The 17891-nt window shown below is 44.0% G+C and overlaps 1 protein-coding gene across 6 annotated transcripts in view; it reads right to left on the bottom strand.

The window, feature by feature from the left end:
* The window catches only part of KDM2B (lysine demethylase 2B), a 110600-nt gene that overhangs the window by 76495 nt on the left and 16214 nt on the right, over window positions 1-17891 (bottom strand). For all 6 annotated transcript variants that reach the window (XM_074554693.1, XM_074554692.1, XM_074554691.1 and 3 more), the window contains exons 5-6: window positions 3993-4171; window positions 2105-2211 (exon numbers count right to left, since the gene is read on the bottom strand). In XM_074554693.1, the coding sequence (XP_074410794.1) occupies window positions 2105-2211; window positions 3993-4171 (286 nt within the window). The remainder of the gene's footprint in view (window positions 1-2104; window positions 2212-3992; window positions 4172-17891) is intronic.

Genomic DNA, 17891 nt, shown 5'->3' on the forward strand with positions numbered 1-17891 from the left:
TCATGGAAGAGCAATCTCTTTGAGAGTCACTGAGCTCACAGAAACCACTTCTACCTCAGGACAGCCTTGCCTGAACTGCAGACAGTCAAAGTTCAGAAGGTAATTTTTAGGAGTGGCATCATTTTACGCTCACATCATTCTTACACTCCTGCCAGGGCATCAATGCCAGCACTCAACAGCAGACAGGTTACTGAGAGCCACAGATCTTCATCCTGATCTGGTACAGCTTCTCTTGTGCTCACAGACTGTCACTGTTTGTTACTGGTTTTGTCTTTGTGGCTTCTTGAGACTGATGAGGAGTTTGTGCCAGGAGTGCTGTAAATCATCCTTCTCTAGTCTTTCTGTGAGATGACACTCAGTAGCAACATCCTCATCTCTCCAGCTGCATCACCCTCGCCTTTAACACTCATGCCTGGTAACTCCTTTTTCCAACATCAAACCCTATTGTCACATTTCAAGCGTTCACAGTCTTTCAGTGTTTAGCTTCCCTGTACCTATCACATCTACCAGTTTATCAAGCTGTCAACCTCCACCTTCCCTTTGCCAGTGACAGCAACCTCCACGGCATCAGGCATCTCCTGCCTTCCCACCAGGCCACGCTCCACAAATGGGAAAAACTCCATGTCAAAATCTGTTGATTTGGTACGTCTCTAAAATCCCTTTGAAACCTACCATCTGGCATTTCATGATGCAAGTAGGGAACTGCAAGCATATACTCTGCTTTTTCTGCTAAATTCTGTTAGTCATGTTGCTACCTTATCCTTCAAACCATCTCTGCCTTGCTCTGTTTACTTGCTACATCTTTTTCAGCATCTGGAGTGTGCCTGCTCTAGGGGAGGAATCGTTTCCTTTGCTTCTCACCTTGAACCATCCATGAGTCCTTAGGCCCTGAATCATGATTCAGTTTCTTAGCTCTGGCAAATTATAAATAATGTTATTTAGCTGACTAACCACTTGAGAACCAAGTGCTGCTCTGCTGCTGGTTTATAGTGTGACCTCAGGCAAGTCACTTAGGACATTTCCAAATGCATGGAGACTCCAATCCACACCCAGTTACCCTAATGAGCAGTTTGATCTTTTCAAAATGTAGGAACATCTTTAACTTCCACTGAAATCAGTGGTGCTGAGCATAATCCCCAATGCCTGTCACAGAGTCTCTTCTTTTATGGAGACCTTTCCCTTCCAAAATGTTTATTTTTACAGAACAAGAGTAAATGCTACACATCACTTCCTGACTGCACACTCCTTTGTATCTGTTAGTACCAATCTATTTTACAGTTTGGAAGGAGTTCTGAGTGATTTGCAGAACACCAGAGGTCGGTTCAACAGCAGAGTCTGGGATGCTGCCAGCATTCAGGCTGGCCAATAAAACAGAAACAGCAGTGAAGGGCTTCCAGGATTACCTGGTGTTCATCGGCCATGCAGGTCATTACATCATTAAAGGAACCCCTATCTCAGCTGTACTCATTCCCATCAAACTTGCAGTGCACATTTTGAGGCCCCCTAACCCTAATTCCTTTTTCCCATCACCACAGAAAAAGTTTCAAGGAAGACATTAAAGCAGAAGAAAAAGCCAGGTGAGCCTGTGCTTGCCTAAAACTTAGAGCTGAGATAGAACCAGGACAAACTGCTCTGATGTTCAGTCTCAAACCTGCCCTGAGCTGAACCAAGGATCAGTCCAATCTCTGACCTTGCTCTTGAAAAAGTGAATGGAAAAGCAAACTGGCAGGAAGGGCAGTGACAGAGTTTCCAGGAAGTCACACACACCCATTAAAAATGGACTTCAAGCTCATTTCACAAAACATTTCTCAGCTAATAATGTCTGTCATTAGCAGTTTAGAACCTGGGCAGGATCTGAGCCAGCCTGCAGCAGGACTCTGCCTATACTGTGTGACATGTCCGTGTGACATATCCGTGTGATGTGAGTTCCTCGGGCAGCCCTTTCAGAGAATTTACTACTTAAGTTCAGTCTGCCATTTTCAAAAAGAGTTGCTCAAAACTGAAAAATAAAGATGCACTTTTCAAAGAGGCTTAATTAAAGAGTGTATTCAGCACAGTTAAAATTATTTAAGGCAGTCAAGAGCAGAACTTTTTAAAGACTTACTTTTTCACTTTGGGGTATTTCATCTCTGAAATTGCATTGGTAGCATCCGTCTGTCTCTCCTTCAAGTGCTGTGGCCACATATTATCCACCCAGTCGACTAAGTCCACCTGAAAGGCCCCAAAATCAACTGTTAGCTCCTGAACACATGGTGGGACATATTCTTGTTGGCTGAAACTCCTCCAGTGACAGCAGCAGATGCTCACAGGGAGAACCTTGCTGTTCAGCAAAAGTCCTGTGCACTCAACTTGTTAAGGTGCAGCATTTCACCATCACAATTCAACCCACAATTCAACCCCTTAAAACACAGGGGGAGGAGAGTTTTACAGTCAGTTTACCTGAGTGCAAATTCTGTCTCATGTGAGCCCCTTCTCTTGTACTGTCTGTGGCATTTTTGTAGCCAACAGCCTAGAAATTGCATTTATGAACATTAAAATGCAAACATTGAAGGGATTATATGATGCTAATATCTTCCATTTCAAGGAGGAAATAGGACTGATTCCATCAATATCACAACTGTATGTGAAAACAAAACTTCTTACTGCCCTGATTTTGAAATAATTTCCACATTCTGATATTGCAACCCAGAGTTTACACAGCAGGGAACCTAAATCAGGTATTTCTGCCCTATTCTGGACTCAAACTCTGCAGGATTCAAGGGAATATCTTATACAAATATATGGGAGCTGATTTTAGGTACTGGACTTCCACAACACCCTCTCCTCTACTCCCATGGGAATGCAAATCTCTCTTTCAGTGAGATCTAAATATTCCTGGTTTTACAAACAACTGTGCACTCAGTTATTTAAAACAGCTATGAAATAACCATTTACACGTGATAACAGGTACCTAACTGCGTATTTCATTTCTAAGCACCCAGGAAATTTGCACAGATGTTTTAAAAGCTCGCTGAGCACAACGTGTTTGGGAAAACCGGGATCAATTGAACACAAGAAATTCCCCAGAGCACCTTCAAATTGCCCACTAAGTGTCTGAATGACAGCAAAAATCTGAATGAACTTCTAAATAAGTGTTTAATATTCAAATTTGTGATCTGTGTGTAAAAGAACAAAGGAGTCTAGTTAAGAATTACTTCTACAAATCAGCAATTAGAGCTGCCATCTATCTGTGACCTGTTCAGGCAGAAGTGTGGTGTTTCTATTGTCCTGGGTAAGAGATGTCCCCAGCAGAAAAAACTGCTGCTGTAACTGGAGAAGGACTTAGAAATCAGGTAAGAAGTGTCTGAAAACAAAAAACATCACAGAGCTGTAGTTTTACCCTCAGCTACATGCTAGCACAGCACACATGGCTACATTTCAGAGATAAATGAAATCATCTTTACAGAGAAGGTCACAGTTTCATGCCAGTGACTGCATTGGGAATAGAATCACAAGAGCCCTCTGCGTTTAAAAAGTCTGTACAAATCAACTACTGCTAATTCTGACACAGCAGTGATTATGCTGATTTAATTTTGTAAACAGTTATACACTTAACAATTGTGTTCCCAACTTTTTTTTTGCTTTGGAACCCCCTGAACATTTTTTGAGTAAAAGGAGTGTTCATATACAATGAGTCCAAGCTTCCTGAAAGTTTAAGCATCTTTAGAGGAGGAAAAATACTAGATAGTATTTAATTTTGGATGAAGTTTCCCCTAAATACCTTGAGAGGAACTGTGTATCAGTGCAAATTGCATGATTAACAGCTCATCAGGTACCTAATTCCTGTAAATTAAGTTCCCCTGTCATGGAGACCAGCTTTCCACTGGGCTAAAAATGAGATGCTGCCCCTAAACGAGCAGGAGTTCCGGGCACCTCCCATCACCTTGATCAAACTCCCTGATTTATTTCTGGGCAGAAGCTGCAATGAAGCCCAGCACCAGGGGCTCCCTTACCACGTTGGGGCGCTTGACAATGTTCTCCAGCTTGGTGTGGCTGAACTCCAGGCTGATGACGTTGTAGAGCTTCTCCCGCTGGGCCTCTGGGGTCTCGTAGTAGCGCACAAACTGAGACATGCTCATCTCCACCCCCCTCTGCGTGTTCACATCCATCACATCCACGATCCTGCGGCTCCCTGCAACACAGCAGCACCTCAGAACATCTGCCTTGCCTTGTTTATGTACATATCAAAACATGTATGTGTGTTATTTAATGTCGCTGAAGGACACGAGAGAACACAAGCACACTACTACTCAAGGTGAAGGGAAAAAAGGGAAGTTTTATTCTCTGACTCTAATATTTATAGTTTTACAAAAGTGACAGTGGATTGGAAGGTGACATTGACACTTCTGCAGTGTCACTGGTCAAACCAACAGTTTATCAACTCTCTCTTCTTCTATAAAGGAATGTAAAACAATGAGTTCTTTACAGAAAGTGTGTGAGAAAATTCACTCTAGGAATGTCAACATCAGAAGGCTTAGAAAATCTTAAAAAAACAGGGTGACAATTTAATATATCTATATGTATATATCAGTTCTCAGTGACTGCAGGGAAACTGCAGGAAAAGAGGATGAGACCAGTACCAGCCTTTCCATGGCTCCTAAGAAGCTCAGTGAGCAAGGAACTAACTTGGAACTAGACTTTTTGCCCAATGTGACACTGAACAGGTCGCCTGGTTCTTCACAGAGATGGAGAGAGCAGTTTCCTCCTTTATCTGAATTGATGTGAGCAGAAGTACATTAAAAACTATGAAGAAGTAATACAATATGGTAGCAGGGGGCAGGCAAGACAAATTGCTCTCCAAATCATACTGCAATTTTCTAAACATCCATATGTCTCTCAAGATGCTTTTACTCATGTACAAAACCTATCCACAAAGAGCAAAAACTGCCTTGCATCACTGGATAGTGTAAACTGCTGAACATTCCCAGTTCCAGTGGATGAAAGCACTAAATGCCACAGAGGAGTGAGCCCCCACTTTGGATCTCTCAACAAAAACCACAAGCCTTACTTTCAGCTCCTCGAGTGGCAGACATACAAGTCTCATTAGCACCAGAATGTTGAGCAGCAGTTTTAGTCGAGCCTTCAGCTTTACACAGATTAATCCACAATCTTCTCTTCGGCCAACTGGAAGGTTTCACCTCTCCCAGCAATTTCATCATCCTAATTAGCAGTTCATTTGTGTGTGAGTGAACAGGAGCCCATGAGAGACATGCCTCATTTCCAGGAGAGGATTCCAGCAAACAAACTCGCAATGCTTCCAAAAAATCTCTCCAAAACAATTTTCACCGCCAAAGAAATAACTCAAAATAAATTGCATTAATACAAAATGTAGGGCTGCGATGCACCATCAGAGGGAATTATTAATAATTACAGCACCTGGTCTATCATGTGCTTGGGAGCAGTATTTCAGCAAGAGTAATAGCTTGGATTGCTGCTCTCCATTACAAACATCCTTAGCCCCTGATAGCAATGACAGTGACAGATGTGATAATGACTCTGCAAAGGAACTCAAGACCGTAAAGCTTTGAAATCAAAAAGAAAAATTTATATAGTGCAAATCTGGGATAGTCCCACCAGCCTGTCAGTCAAAGTCCTCATTCCAAGGCCAAGGAACAGGAGCCCACCCTCGGACCGGGCTTGGGACTGTCCGGAGTGTTGCCACCTTGAGGCAGGATGGGGAGAGTTTAGCTAAGTGAGAAAAAGCACAAGAGTCCTTAAATGTTTGAAACAACATATATAAAATCTAGTTATGGGTTGGAGGGTTTTGTTGTGGTTTTTAAACTAGGGGAATGGTCTTTTTTCAATTCCTCAATTTAGCAGCTTGGGGTGGAGTCCTGTTAAACAGGCCCCTAATGAAAACCATCCTGATCTCTGCTTCCAGGGCCTGGATCAAAGCAATGGCTCCATCCCAGGGGCAGAGGACACAGATACTGAGAGATTGCATTTGAAGGGTTGTGTGGCTGAGCCCGGGTTCTGCCATATTTTAGTCTAGGTCTGATCTCAGCTTTGCTGGAAGCAACCTCGTGGAGCCTCTCAATTATCCTTTCCAAAAGAAAAATCAGCAGTTACCTGATGAATTAAGAGTATGAGGAGCAGTTCAATAGCAGGTTTGTTAAATGAACACGATTATCAATTACAGGCAGAAGAGCTTAAGATTTGAATTGATAATCTCTTGACTTCCAAATTAAAGAGTAATTTGAGGGGATGTTTTTCTCTTAAGCCACAGTACTGTCAAACAAGCCTATACATAATGATTCTTGGAGTGCTGCTCACAGAATTTGAGATGTATAATTACAGGTTCACATCCTGGTGTTCACTGCCCACTGCACAGCAGCTCTGGCTCACTGCCAGCTTTATCTCTTCTGTCCTGAAAGAATTCAACTCTTTCTTCTATCTCCTGTTCCTAGTACAAGGTGAAAAAATATCATCTAGGAGAGTCAAGAGCAAGGGAAAGAAGCACACAGAAGCCTAAGAAGTGATGGCAGGCTGAGAGATCTCAGGTCAGGCTGGATTTCTGAGCAGCTCCACACACATTTCACTACAATTCAATACATCCCTAGGCATCCCCTTATCACACTCACTGTGTTCTCAAGAAGGGACCCCCTCAACCAAGCCTGGGGCAGCCCAGCAGGTCCCAGCAGGTCCCAGCAGTGACTCTGGCAGCCTCTCACCCTCTTTCCCCTGTCCCTCACTTCAGCTCATCACCCCTGACATGGATTAACAAACCCCTGGAGCCTGGCAGAGTCCCTCCCTGCTGACAGGGGAAGCTTCAGAGCACTGTGCACCACCTCAGCCTTGACTCCCCTGGGTGCCTTTCCAGTGGAGCTCTGCACTGGGCAGTGTGGGATGAGCAGGCTCTGCTTCCTCTCTGGCAGCAGATGTGACTCAGAGGCAGAGTGGTGGTGCTGGAGGATTTTACAGCCTAGAGAAACATCTTCCTCTCCTGCTGCTTGCTCATGGAGCACAAGTGAATCCCCAAAGGATGACAGAGACAGTAACTAAGAAACAAGCTAGTGCCATCTCTGACAAGAGGAACAGACAACAGCAAGGAGGAGACAGAAGAATCAATTGCAGGGATGTTAGTTGAAAAAAAAAAATCCATCAGTATGAGCTACAGGAGAACTATGCTTTGCTTAAAACCTTAAAAACACATCAAGTTACTCAAGTTAGCTCATGTATTAGTAAAATCCCCATTAGAATTAAGGTGACAATAGCATATATAATATCAGTTGCCTTTATTTAGAGGCCTAATGACCAAGACACTGTGAAGATTCTCATAGATTGAATTGTACAGCATTTCTATATGCTGTAATATAATATATTTTTCACATAGAAATGAACTTTTGGAGGAAAAACAACTTGTGTAGGGTCCCTGCCCCCCACTGCCCACCCTGGACAAGCTGGTTTGGCACAGAGAGTGTTTTTTTCTGGGCTCCTTGGTAAAACAAGAGCAGCAGGGAAGCAAACCTTGTCCCCTTGTCAGAGAGAGAACTGCCCTTCAGGAATGAAGGCTACACAGGCATCTTCCCTGCACCAGCAAATGATTTCCCAAATCCCAGCTCCCCAAGCCCACCCCAGACACTTGTGGGATGATGGAATGATGGGCTCCAGCTCTGAAGTCGTTCAGCAAAGCTCTTGTTGATCTCCCCTGCAGAGTCTGCACCCACACTTCCCTTCACGTATAAAATATTTTAACTATTTTCCAGAGAGAGAACAGGGAATGGGAAATGCTGGGACTGTAATCATATCCTCTGTTGTCCAGCAACTGCCATTTTTTATTTCTAACAAGTGAAGCACTGCCTTCCCCTGCCTGAGCTTCAGGTTATCCAAGCTGCCAGACTCCAGCCTTCAGCATGGCCCATCCTTTTCCATGATGTGATTTTAGCATGGATATTTGGAGCAGTGGAAGCAATGCAAACATGAACCACACAGCAGAGTATGAGAAATGCACAGGAGGTGTGAATCAGAGCTGCAAACGACACCAGAGTTTTCTAGGCTGTGGTCTCTTCTCCAGCACAGCACCAGCAGGAAAAGGTGCAACTCCCCCACAGCAGAGGAAAGAGGAAATGTCCTTTCTGTAAGAATGATTATCAAGCCTGTCCATTAAGAGGATAAAGATACCTTGGGGAATTATTTTAACCCTCTGTGGCTGAATTGAGATCTGTGCTGAAGGTACAATACAGTGTTGACAACCAGAAACCAACCTCCAACGCCGAGGGACCGGCCCGCTGCTCCTGCCTAATCTTTATGCTTCTTATGAGGAAAAAATCCTTGGTTTGTAAAGCAGCATTTTTGGCAGAGCCTCAGGAAATCTGCCAGCCTCGCTAGCGGGTTAATTGTACCTAAAGACTGAGGCTTTGACTTGCATCCCAGTTAATCCCCCCGGAGCTCCCGGGCTGGGAGCACGTATTCTTCTGCTGCCCACGGGAGACCATTATGATATCCCAGCTAACGGGGAGGGATGTGAACCCGAGCAGAAACTCCTCACTCAAGTGGAGCTGTTCCCGACATCCCCTGCATTTCTCAGCCAGGGTAGGAGCAAATTAAAGGCGCGTCCCGATCCCATCGCTCTCAGTGCCACCAGAGGGCACAGAAGAACAAAGGGAAGCGAGCCCGGCCATCGCTCACAGCGCTCCCCACAGATCCTCAGCGCCGCCGGGCCCGGGAACCGCAGGGCATCATCCCTGTGCCCTGTGCTGATATAGGGCATCATCCCTGTGCCCTGTGCTGCAATAGGGCATCCATCCCTGTGCCCTGTGCTGCAATGGGGGCATCCATCCCCTGTGCCCGGTGCCCTGTGCCCTGTGCCGCAATAGGGCATCCATCCCTGTGCCCTGTGCTGCAATGGGGGCACCCCCTGTGCCCTGTGCTGCAATGGGGCATCCATCCCCTGTGCCCTGTGCTGCAATGGGGGCATCATCCCCTGTGCCCTGTGCCCTGTGCTGCAATGGGGCATCCATCTCCTGTGCCCTGTGCTGCAATGGGGCATCCATCCCTGTGCCCTGTGCTGATATAGGGCATCCATCCCTGTGCTGCCATAGGGGCATCATCCCCTGTGCCGAGCTTCAGACACTGAAAAGCTCTTAGAAAAAACTCCTTATACAATGAAGCATTTTACTTTTTAATATTATATATATATATATATATATTAATATATAATAAATAGTAATATACATTAAACAGTATATTAATATATAATATATAATTCCTTACACAAAGAGGCATTTTACTTTTTATATCATTTTTTATATCCCAATGCATTAGCCTGTAGTATAAGCATACTCCAGGTGGCTGAAAACACAGAGCACACAAAAAACAATTATAGAAAGAAAAATAATACAAGGTCCAAGAAAAAATGGGATGGGATATAACTTTGGGGAACTTTTTCTTATAAAATTTCTTTTAAGATTAAAAATAATTTTAATTCTTTAAATGATTTAAATTAATAATTGCCTAAAATGTCTCAACATAAAGTATATCTAACAGTAACAATATAGAAAAATGTTATAAAAATTAGAACCTTTCAGCCCTCTGAAGCCTCATCATCAGCCCACAATGAGGAAAACTGGATTTCCCTCCTACTTTGCAGTTAGGAGATGGAGAAGCCCTTCCACTACACTCACATTACCCATCAACGTGCACTGTGCCAGCAATCCTGCAGCTCCCCTCTGGTCTAGAGGGGCATCTGAAGGTGTCAAAGGGTTGCAACACTCCCACACATTTTGTACCCACACTTATGAAAACATGTGAAGAATATACAGCTATGGTTACATCAAACCTCCAGACATGCTGGTATTTACATGTTTTTTTAGGTAAAGGCACGACACTTGAAGGTAGTTTTGAACGAAGGTATATTATTACATTAAAGAGTAACAACTGCCATCAAATATTTAGGATTTTGGGTGGGATTACTCCAAAATAAGACAGCTCATTTCTAGTCTGGATGAGCTAAAGCAGAGGATGCTTATTGCAGAAACACAGTGTGACTGTGGGGAGTTACTCTGAAACAGCTGCTCTGCTTGGTTTTTCCACATGGACAATTCTTTAAATCCACCTGCAGACAGAGGCTGTGAGATGCCCGACCACACCAACACATCGCTTCAATTTCACTTTCATGTCCTGACATCATGGAAATACATTCTCTTGGAGATTGTATTTTTGTTGTAATGTTCATTCAAAGCAGATTTATTGCTGTTTATATCTGGACATGAACATGACTGTTTTTAGCAAAACTGTCCCAGTTTAACTAAGATTTTTTAAAAGAGCTTGCCTGTGTTAGGCAAAGGACAAACTTAAAGAGAGCTCAAACAGGAAGTTCAGCTCTAAAAATAGAACTGGTTCTTCTTCCAAAATGGCAAGTCAGCGGACGTGCTAAACATAGGCAAGTGAGTGTTATAATATTTCATTTTTACTTCTAGGAGGGCATAATGAGAGAGCATCAAATGCCTTCTTTTAATTTATTTTATTACACAGAAAGCCTAACCCATGGCTCAAAGTTCACTCACCTGGCACTTCTGGTGCACAGAGCCTCAGTGGAAACTAATGACAGAGGTGGAAGGCTGTGTCCATTGCAGCTTGGCCCAGCACTGGGTAGTGCTGAGAGCTAAACAAGCACCAAAATAATGTAAAAATAATAAATGCATATAAATTCCTCCACCTTTCTGCAAGTGTGAGTTTTCTGCTGGTTCAACTTCCTGAACCCCCTCACTAAGAGAAGGAGGAAAGACTGTGCCAGCACACAGGAGGGGATGGGAGAGCCATGCCAGAAGTGAGGAGAGAAGGAAGAGAATGAGCAGGATGCCAATTTAGAGTTGCTTAATTGGTATGGCAAGAAAAGCAAATTGTTGGCTGCAATAGGGAGCACAAGGAGCAGAGAGAATTCCCCTGGTCACATAACAGGCAGCAGCAGCAAAGCCAGAGCCAGTTTAGATGACAGAGGATGGTCTGGCACCAGAGCTGATATTGGTATTAGAGGGAGAAGTTTCTATTTCCAGTCTATCAGGAACACTGGGTGAGTTTTAACCTCTGTCTGCCCCAGGTCCTGGTTTCATGATACAAACTGTTCACCAATACTCAAGAAACTGATGAGGCTTAAATAATTATTTTTAAGCGGGGTCAGCTCCCTGCTTCTTCCCAGCACAGTTCCACAAACGTCAGGGGAAGGATGTGCAGCCAGCACTGGGGGAAATCCCACAGGGACACCAAGCACAGCCCAGCTCCCTCCTGCTATTACTGACTGCAGCTTTTCTTCTTAAACAATGAGGCACAAAACCAGTGAGTGCTAAATGAAGCAACATCCTCTGAAAGTCTGCAATACAACACTTTAATAGACAGAGATTTCCATTTTATTTATGCACTTCACCTTAACACTGGTGGATGCCAAACTCCCAAAGGGTTCCTTCAGAGCTGCTATAAACCACTTCAATTTTCTACAAATTAGAGCCCTCAGACTGTAGGAAAATCACTAATGGAACCTTCACTTGAAAAAAATCCATTCAGAAACTTTGCTCTCTAGTTACTAATTTTAATTCTGCCCAGGAGAGAACACAGAGCAGCTCCACAACTTGGTAATTCTCCCCAGCCCTGGCTGAGGTGGAGGAGGCCAGAACTCACATGGGGCTGTCTGACTGACACGTGGGACTGCTGGTGTCCCACAGAGGAGGGAGAGATTCCATGGGAAACAAAAACCCACCTGCCAAATCCTCCTGGCCCTGCTCACAGCAAAGTGCGCTGCTCTCTCTGTCACTGTTGCCTCATGGCTGGAAAGATATCCTAACAACACTTGCTGGAGTCTGGAAGGATTTACCTGGACTTCCTCACAAACTTCTATGGAATTAGGGGGTAAAACAAGTTCTGTACAGCACAGCAGCCTCCTCAAGGAAAGAGGGATACAGAGAAAACAGGAGAGGTCGCTCAAGGGAAAAGAAAGAAAAAAGCACAAAGGCAAAAGGATGAGCCAACAAACCTCCAGTGCTGTACTTTGGGAAGAGAAACCTGCTTGAGAGAATTGGAATCAATCATTTCAATGAAATAGCACATTATATTTTATTTTATTTTACTCTTATTGTCCATATGTTTCCTCTTTGCAGTACTTAAATTTAAAAATAAATGCAGCAGCTAGGAGACTCTCCAGTTCATACCAACAGTACTTCTAAACCCTTTGTTGACAGACCATTGGTTTGACTCCATCTGAGCTTACAGACACTGGGAAATTATCATTTTCAGTGGAAATATTTATTTGCTGATTTCAGGCCTGACTTAGCACATTTCCCAGTTTAGAGCATGAAGAATGTTGACAGGCCAACAGCATGACTGTGAGCAATTTAGAACTTGACTTTAAAAACAGAGCATTTTAAAAAAATAGTGCAAGTTTTTAAAACAAGCTTTGGTCACAAAACAACATGACAGAGGAAACAATTTATTTTTATGGACTGGATGTCAAACACATGTTTCTGAATAACATCTGAGACAAATCAGTGGGGCCCTGATGAAAGTTGCTTTGTGATTCTCCATTTTTCCCTTTGGAAAGTTTGTAGGCAGGTACATAACCCACCTCCCTGACAACACAGGCTTTGATCAATGGGAATGGCAGTGACATGTAATTATTTTACAGTCACTTGTGAGGAACAGCCAAGTTCAGCCTTCTCCTGCAGGGAGCCATCCTTATCTCCTGCTTCAAGGTGCTCTGGGATCCCCTGCTCCTCTCAGCTGTCTCTTGTGGATCTGAGTCCCTTGATGAACTCAGGGTCCAGAGGCTGAGGAACCCTCAGTTGGAATTCTCACAGCCTGAGGAACACAAGTTGGTACAAAACTACACAGACTTTGGCCTTCCAAACTGTGGATGTTTCTTTAACTCCATTTTTTTAATATTCCAACAGTCCCACTCACATGAAAAGCAAAAAAAGCAGAACCCAGAGAGCAGGCCAGGCACAGATCACCTGTGAGGCACAAAACCCCCCTGAGAAATAAGAGGAGAAATCTTACAGTGATGGAAATATTTCATCCAAGTACCTCCCCTCACATGAGATCAGTGATGCCTCCTCTCCCCTGGCAGAGCCTGGCCCAGTGTGTTTTGAAAAATGCATTATTTGGGTCCCAGGAGCAGAGCACAGACCTTGTTCCTCCTTGTGCCTCCACACCAGGCTGCTGGAGACAGAGCAGTCCCTGACTCCTGACTCAGCTCTCTGCTCTCCCAATGGCCATTCCCACTGACAGCACAAATCCCCACACCAGGGGAGAGCCACACATCTTAATCAAGACTGAGATGCAAGTCTGGGGGCAGACTTTTGCACTTCCTTTGAGCAGGCAGTTTAATTTTGGGAAGTGCTCCTTACAACAGAGCCTCTCTAATGAGTCTCCCTCCTCACTCCTCTGGGTCTCCAATTTCACAACTTCCTTGAAACAAATGGAGCGTTGCTCTATAGAAAAAGCAACACTGAGTCCCTATTCAGCAGAAATGATGGAAAGTTTTCTGAGCTGCAGTGTGTGGCTGCTTTGTCCTTCTTTTGTATCTACAAGGCTAATTTTCTTTCACGGGATGGAGAACTGTACATTGATTAAGACAAAATTTCCCCTACTTGCCTGCAGACCACACTACGAGCCTCTCGACTGGCTTTGTAGTTGGATGTGAATTCAAGCATGATACAATTTTCAGAACAGATCAATTTGAGAGGAGCAGCAAACACGCAGGAGGAATGAACCAAAAAATCACTAGGAAGCAGCTACTCAGGGACACTTCTGTGATTTGCTTTCAGCTTTTTTGAGTAGCTGCTAACAAAAAGCTGAAGCTTTGCAGAGCCAGCTGGGGGACCATTGTGCAGACACAGCACAAGAAATGTATGCTAATGAAAAAGGAGTGTTTTACACCTCTCTGCCCTCCCTCCTGCCTTTACCCACCTGACCTGCAGCCACCACCAGCACCACAATTTTCTCTTCCATGGAAACACTGCTTATGGTTCTTGATTCAGTACTGAATGAAATTTACACATGTCTGTGTGTACATGTGTGTACAGTTTTAATAGGTATATAAAACATTTTATAGAGCCAGAATAATTATTACCTACAAAGTTTATATCTCTTTCTATTCCTTTTTCAAAATCACCTGCTTCCAGAAGCATGGGTTAGGGGGCTCTTGTCTCTCTGGGAAGTACCTGGCATGCATATTCCCATTTTAACTGGAATTCCTGGGGACCACAGCAGTGTGTGTATTTAAGAGAACAAAAGTGGCTGGATGAAAGATGCAGAGCCTCACATAGCTTATGGCTGTTTGGTACATTTGATGGGCAGCAATCCTTTCTGTCCCAACTGAATTTAAATTATTTACATCAGCCTGCTGACATTAACTACTCAGGGAACTGGTTCCTCCCCACCACAGTCCCTGCACAAAGAGGCCACAGCTTCCTACATTCACTACATCATTTACAGTTTACAGGAAAACTAGAGACTGAGACTCCTCAAATTCTGATTCAAGCAGATCATTTCACTTTTCTGCCCAGTTCCCACCTGGGAAAACAAGGCCACACTTTTAACTGTGCAGAATTGCAGTTCCTCCTAGAATGAGGAAAATGTTGCAATACCAAACTTCACAAACCTTGCTTAGGGCTCTCCTCTGTGGGGAAAAAAAAATAAATCTAGACAGCAAGGAAATACTCCTTTGCAGGTCTGGTTTCACCCAGTGATGTTAATGAAAGCTCAGATCCTCACTTCAGTGCACTGTGATGCACTCAGTGAATAAACCATGAGCAGATGTGGAACAGCACACAGCATCTCCTCCAGAAACTGTCAGCAGGATGAGGGAAGGCTGACCTGCCTAGCAGTGCCAAGCCCCCTCTACTTACAGGACCTTTCCCTTGAAAATATCAGGGATTTAATGATGTAACTTATTCTATTATCTTGCTCCACTGACACCACGATTATAAACTCATAGTTGAGGCACAGACCTTCACACATATTTCTTTAAACAGTCAATTTGCACCTGAAATTTTTGGCTCAGCTCCTGTTCTTTTGGTGTTTCTAATGAGAAGGCAAATCCCAGCAATAATCAAGTATTTCTTCAGCTACTCCCACCAAAGAAAGCAACAGGATATGTAGAGCCTTGGTTTTCCTTTCACCCTTTGTCTTGAGATCAAAGGCTGCTGCCAGGTCTTTAGGGATTTGACAGAACCACAGGAATCAAATATTGAAATGATCTATTAGGTCACATCTTGTGCATCATCTCCTTGGGCAGATGAAGATTGGCCTTTGCAACAGTTACTGGGGCTTGCTTGTATTTGCTCTTCGCTGCAATACCTCAATGCACAAATTGTATCACAAATAAAAGCTTTGCTGCTTTCAACTTTGCTTGGATTCTTTGTTCACCAAAGTCTTTCAGTGCAGTTTGTGAGCACAGCAACCAAATATTTCCTACAGTTATGAGCATCAGGGCCCAGTCCAGTCTACAGCATCAGATTTTAACAGCAAATTGCCTGACTGATGACACATCCTCTGCTGTTCCTAGACTTTTTTTTGAATTCTATAAATAAACCCATAGTGAGTTAGTTCAATAAAATCAATCAGTGAGTTGATGTCAGTTGTTAGACCACCCCATGAATAGTCTAAGTCCTGTACTTGCACTGTTCCCACTGACACAATGCCTGGCTGGGCACGGTGAATTCCATAGGACAATGCTGCTGATCCTACAGAAGTGACCGCTGTGGTCACAACTTTAACCTCTTCAGCCCAGAGATCACAATAACCCAAAGTCTCTTTTCTTTCTTACAATCCTCAGCATGTTGGAAATCTCCCCTTTTGCCACCTGCTGGGATTGCAAGCTCCACTTTGGGGGTGCACAGCAAATACCTGCCCTGGCACATACACAAAGCTGCACCAGCCCAGAGAGGGAAGAGCTGGTGCACATCACAGAGCCAGCACCACTTCCTTTCATTTTGGTTTTTATTTGCTTTACTTAGGTGTGAGCATAAAAGTGGGATTCCATAGCCTTAGACTGTGTGCCTGTGGCAAGCAAAGTGAAAATAGGTCAGCTAAAAATTAGAAATAAATGCAAATACATCCAGAGTGGTCGCTGCTGTTTAGAGAGAGACGCTGTGCTCGTGCAGGGCCTGCGCCCCTGCCCACAGAGCTCCCGGCAGACTGGGACAGCCCAGGCAGGGCAGGGCCACAGGGGAGGCACTGCAGGTGCCACAGAAAAGCAGACACTCCTCCAATTCAACCCATGGAGACCCAAGAAAGCCTCTTAAAAAGCCCCAATAAAAAGAAGTAATCAGAGCAAGAGCTCAGAGTGCCAGGCTGAGGCACACATCCATGAGCCCTCCTCTCTCTCTCCCCCTTCCATGGTTCACAGCTTCCCAAAGTGCTCAGGCCTGCCAGCTTCAGGTTGTGTGACGTCCATGAAGGACAATATAAAGACAAAATTCAAACAAATGACAACATGGAATGCTTTGGTTTTCTGACATCAAAGACTGAAACAAATGCCTGCATTCAGTCCTTGAATTCAGGCCTGGCAGAGGCTGGAGAGGGCCCACAGTGAGCAGGGAAGCCCTGGCTTTCAGCAGCTCGCTGAGCAAGGCAGTCACCCTGCTCCTTGCTCAGCCCCAGGCAAGCAATTCCCCTTTTCTGCAGAGTACAGAGAGGCATAAAACTCTCACTCAGGTACTGGTGTGCAGAGCTGACAGTCTGGGAAAATACACTTTTGCTGTTCTGCCCATCTGTGACAGGCACCCCTGCAGAAATGACACCAAAGTTTTTGTGCAGATGTGGCAGATGTTTAAGGACACTCTAAGAGGGCCAATGACCCTCAATCAAATTTTAAATCAGCTTATGAAGAGATGACAGTGACATTCTGCCCTTCAGAATTAGCAATCACATCTACCTTATGCAATGAAATTACAAAGCTTAAAAGTTATTAAATTACAAGAGAGCTTTACATCTTTCAAGAGTTGTCTCAAGTTCCTGAGCAGGCCAGGAATTCCTTTCCACTTCTCCATTTGTATTCTTGGCTCGCAGCCATTTCACAGATGAGACATTTCCAACTGCTGAAATTAATCCATCAGCTCAGGTTTTACAGAGCATCCAGGAGATGGTTTGGGTGGAGGTGGGAGTCTGGCTCTGGAAAGGAAAGCTGCTGTAGGGCAGAGTTTCACACACACATTGCACATGGTGCACAGTCAGGCACCCGTGTCACAAACAGGGGGTCATGAACATCACAAACTGAATTACAGCTGCTTGCTGCATTCTTGAAGCCAGGAAAACTGAAAAATCCTTCAAGCAATGTCAGTGTTTCTTTGGAGGTCTGACAAAAGACTGAAAAATAGACACCTAAGCTCAAGTATGCAAAACCAGCAATCAATCCATCCATTTTTTATTCTCCTTATTATTGCCACAGAGCAGAGTTTCCAAAGGGAGATTTAAAAGCCTGTTGTTACTTCCCTGTGACTTTTAGGTACTCGCCCTGTGAAGATGGTACAACAAGTCACATTAGAAATAGAAAGTAAGATTTAGAAAGTAAGATTTAGAAAGTAAGATTTAGAAAGTAAGATTTAGAAAGTAAGATTTCAGCAGAGTTTGGGACCAAAGGTTCATTAACTTTCTATAGAATTTATGTGCTTTGGAAAAAGCCAGCACCATGTCCTTAAAGGGTTCTGTAACAAATGAGCTTCCCCTGATTCAAAGAAGAAAAGAGAAGAAATGAGAGGTTTAAAAAGCACCAGCAAACGATGATGATGAGCATTTAAAAAGCCAACAACATTTTCCAGACTGTGTTCTCTCTCTATTACTCCCACACACAGTCAGATGCAGAGTTATGATCATTCCATCTCACATTCACCAACATCCTTCCCTCCCCAGGTTCAGCAAAG

Source organism: Zonotrichia albicollis, chromosome 18 (assembly GCF_047830755.1).
Source record: "Zonotrichia albicollis isolate bZonAlb1 chromosome 18, bZonAlb1.hap1, whole genome shotgun sequence".
NCBI classification, from domain to species: Eukaryota; Metazoa; Chordata; class Aves; order Passeriformes; family Passerellidae; genus Zonotrichia; species Zonotrichia albicollis.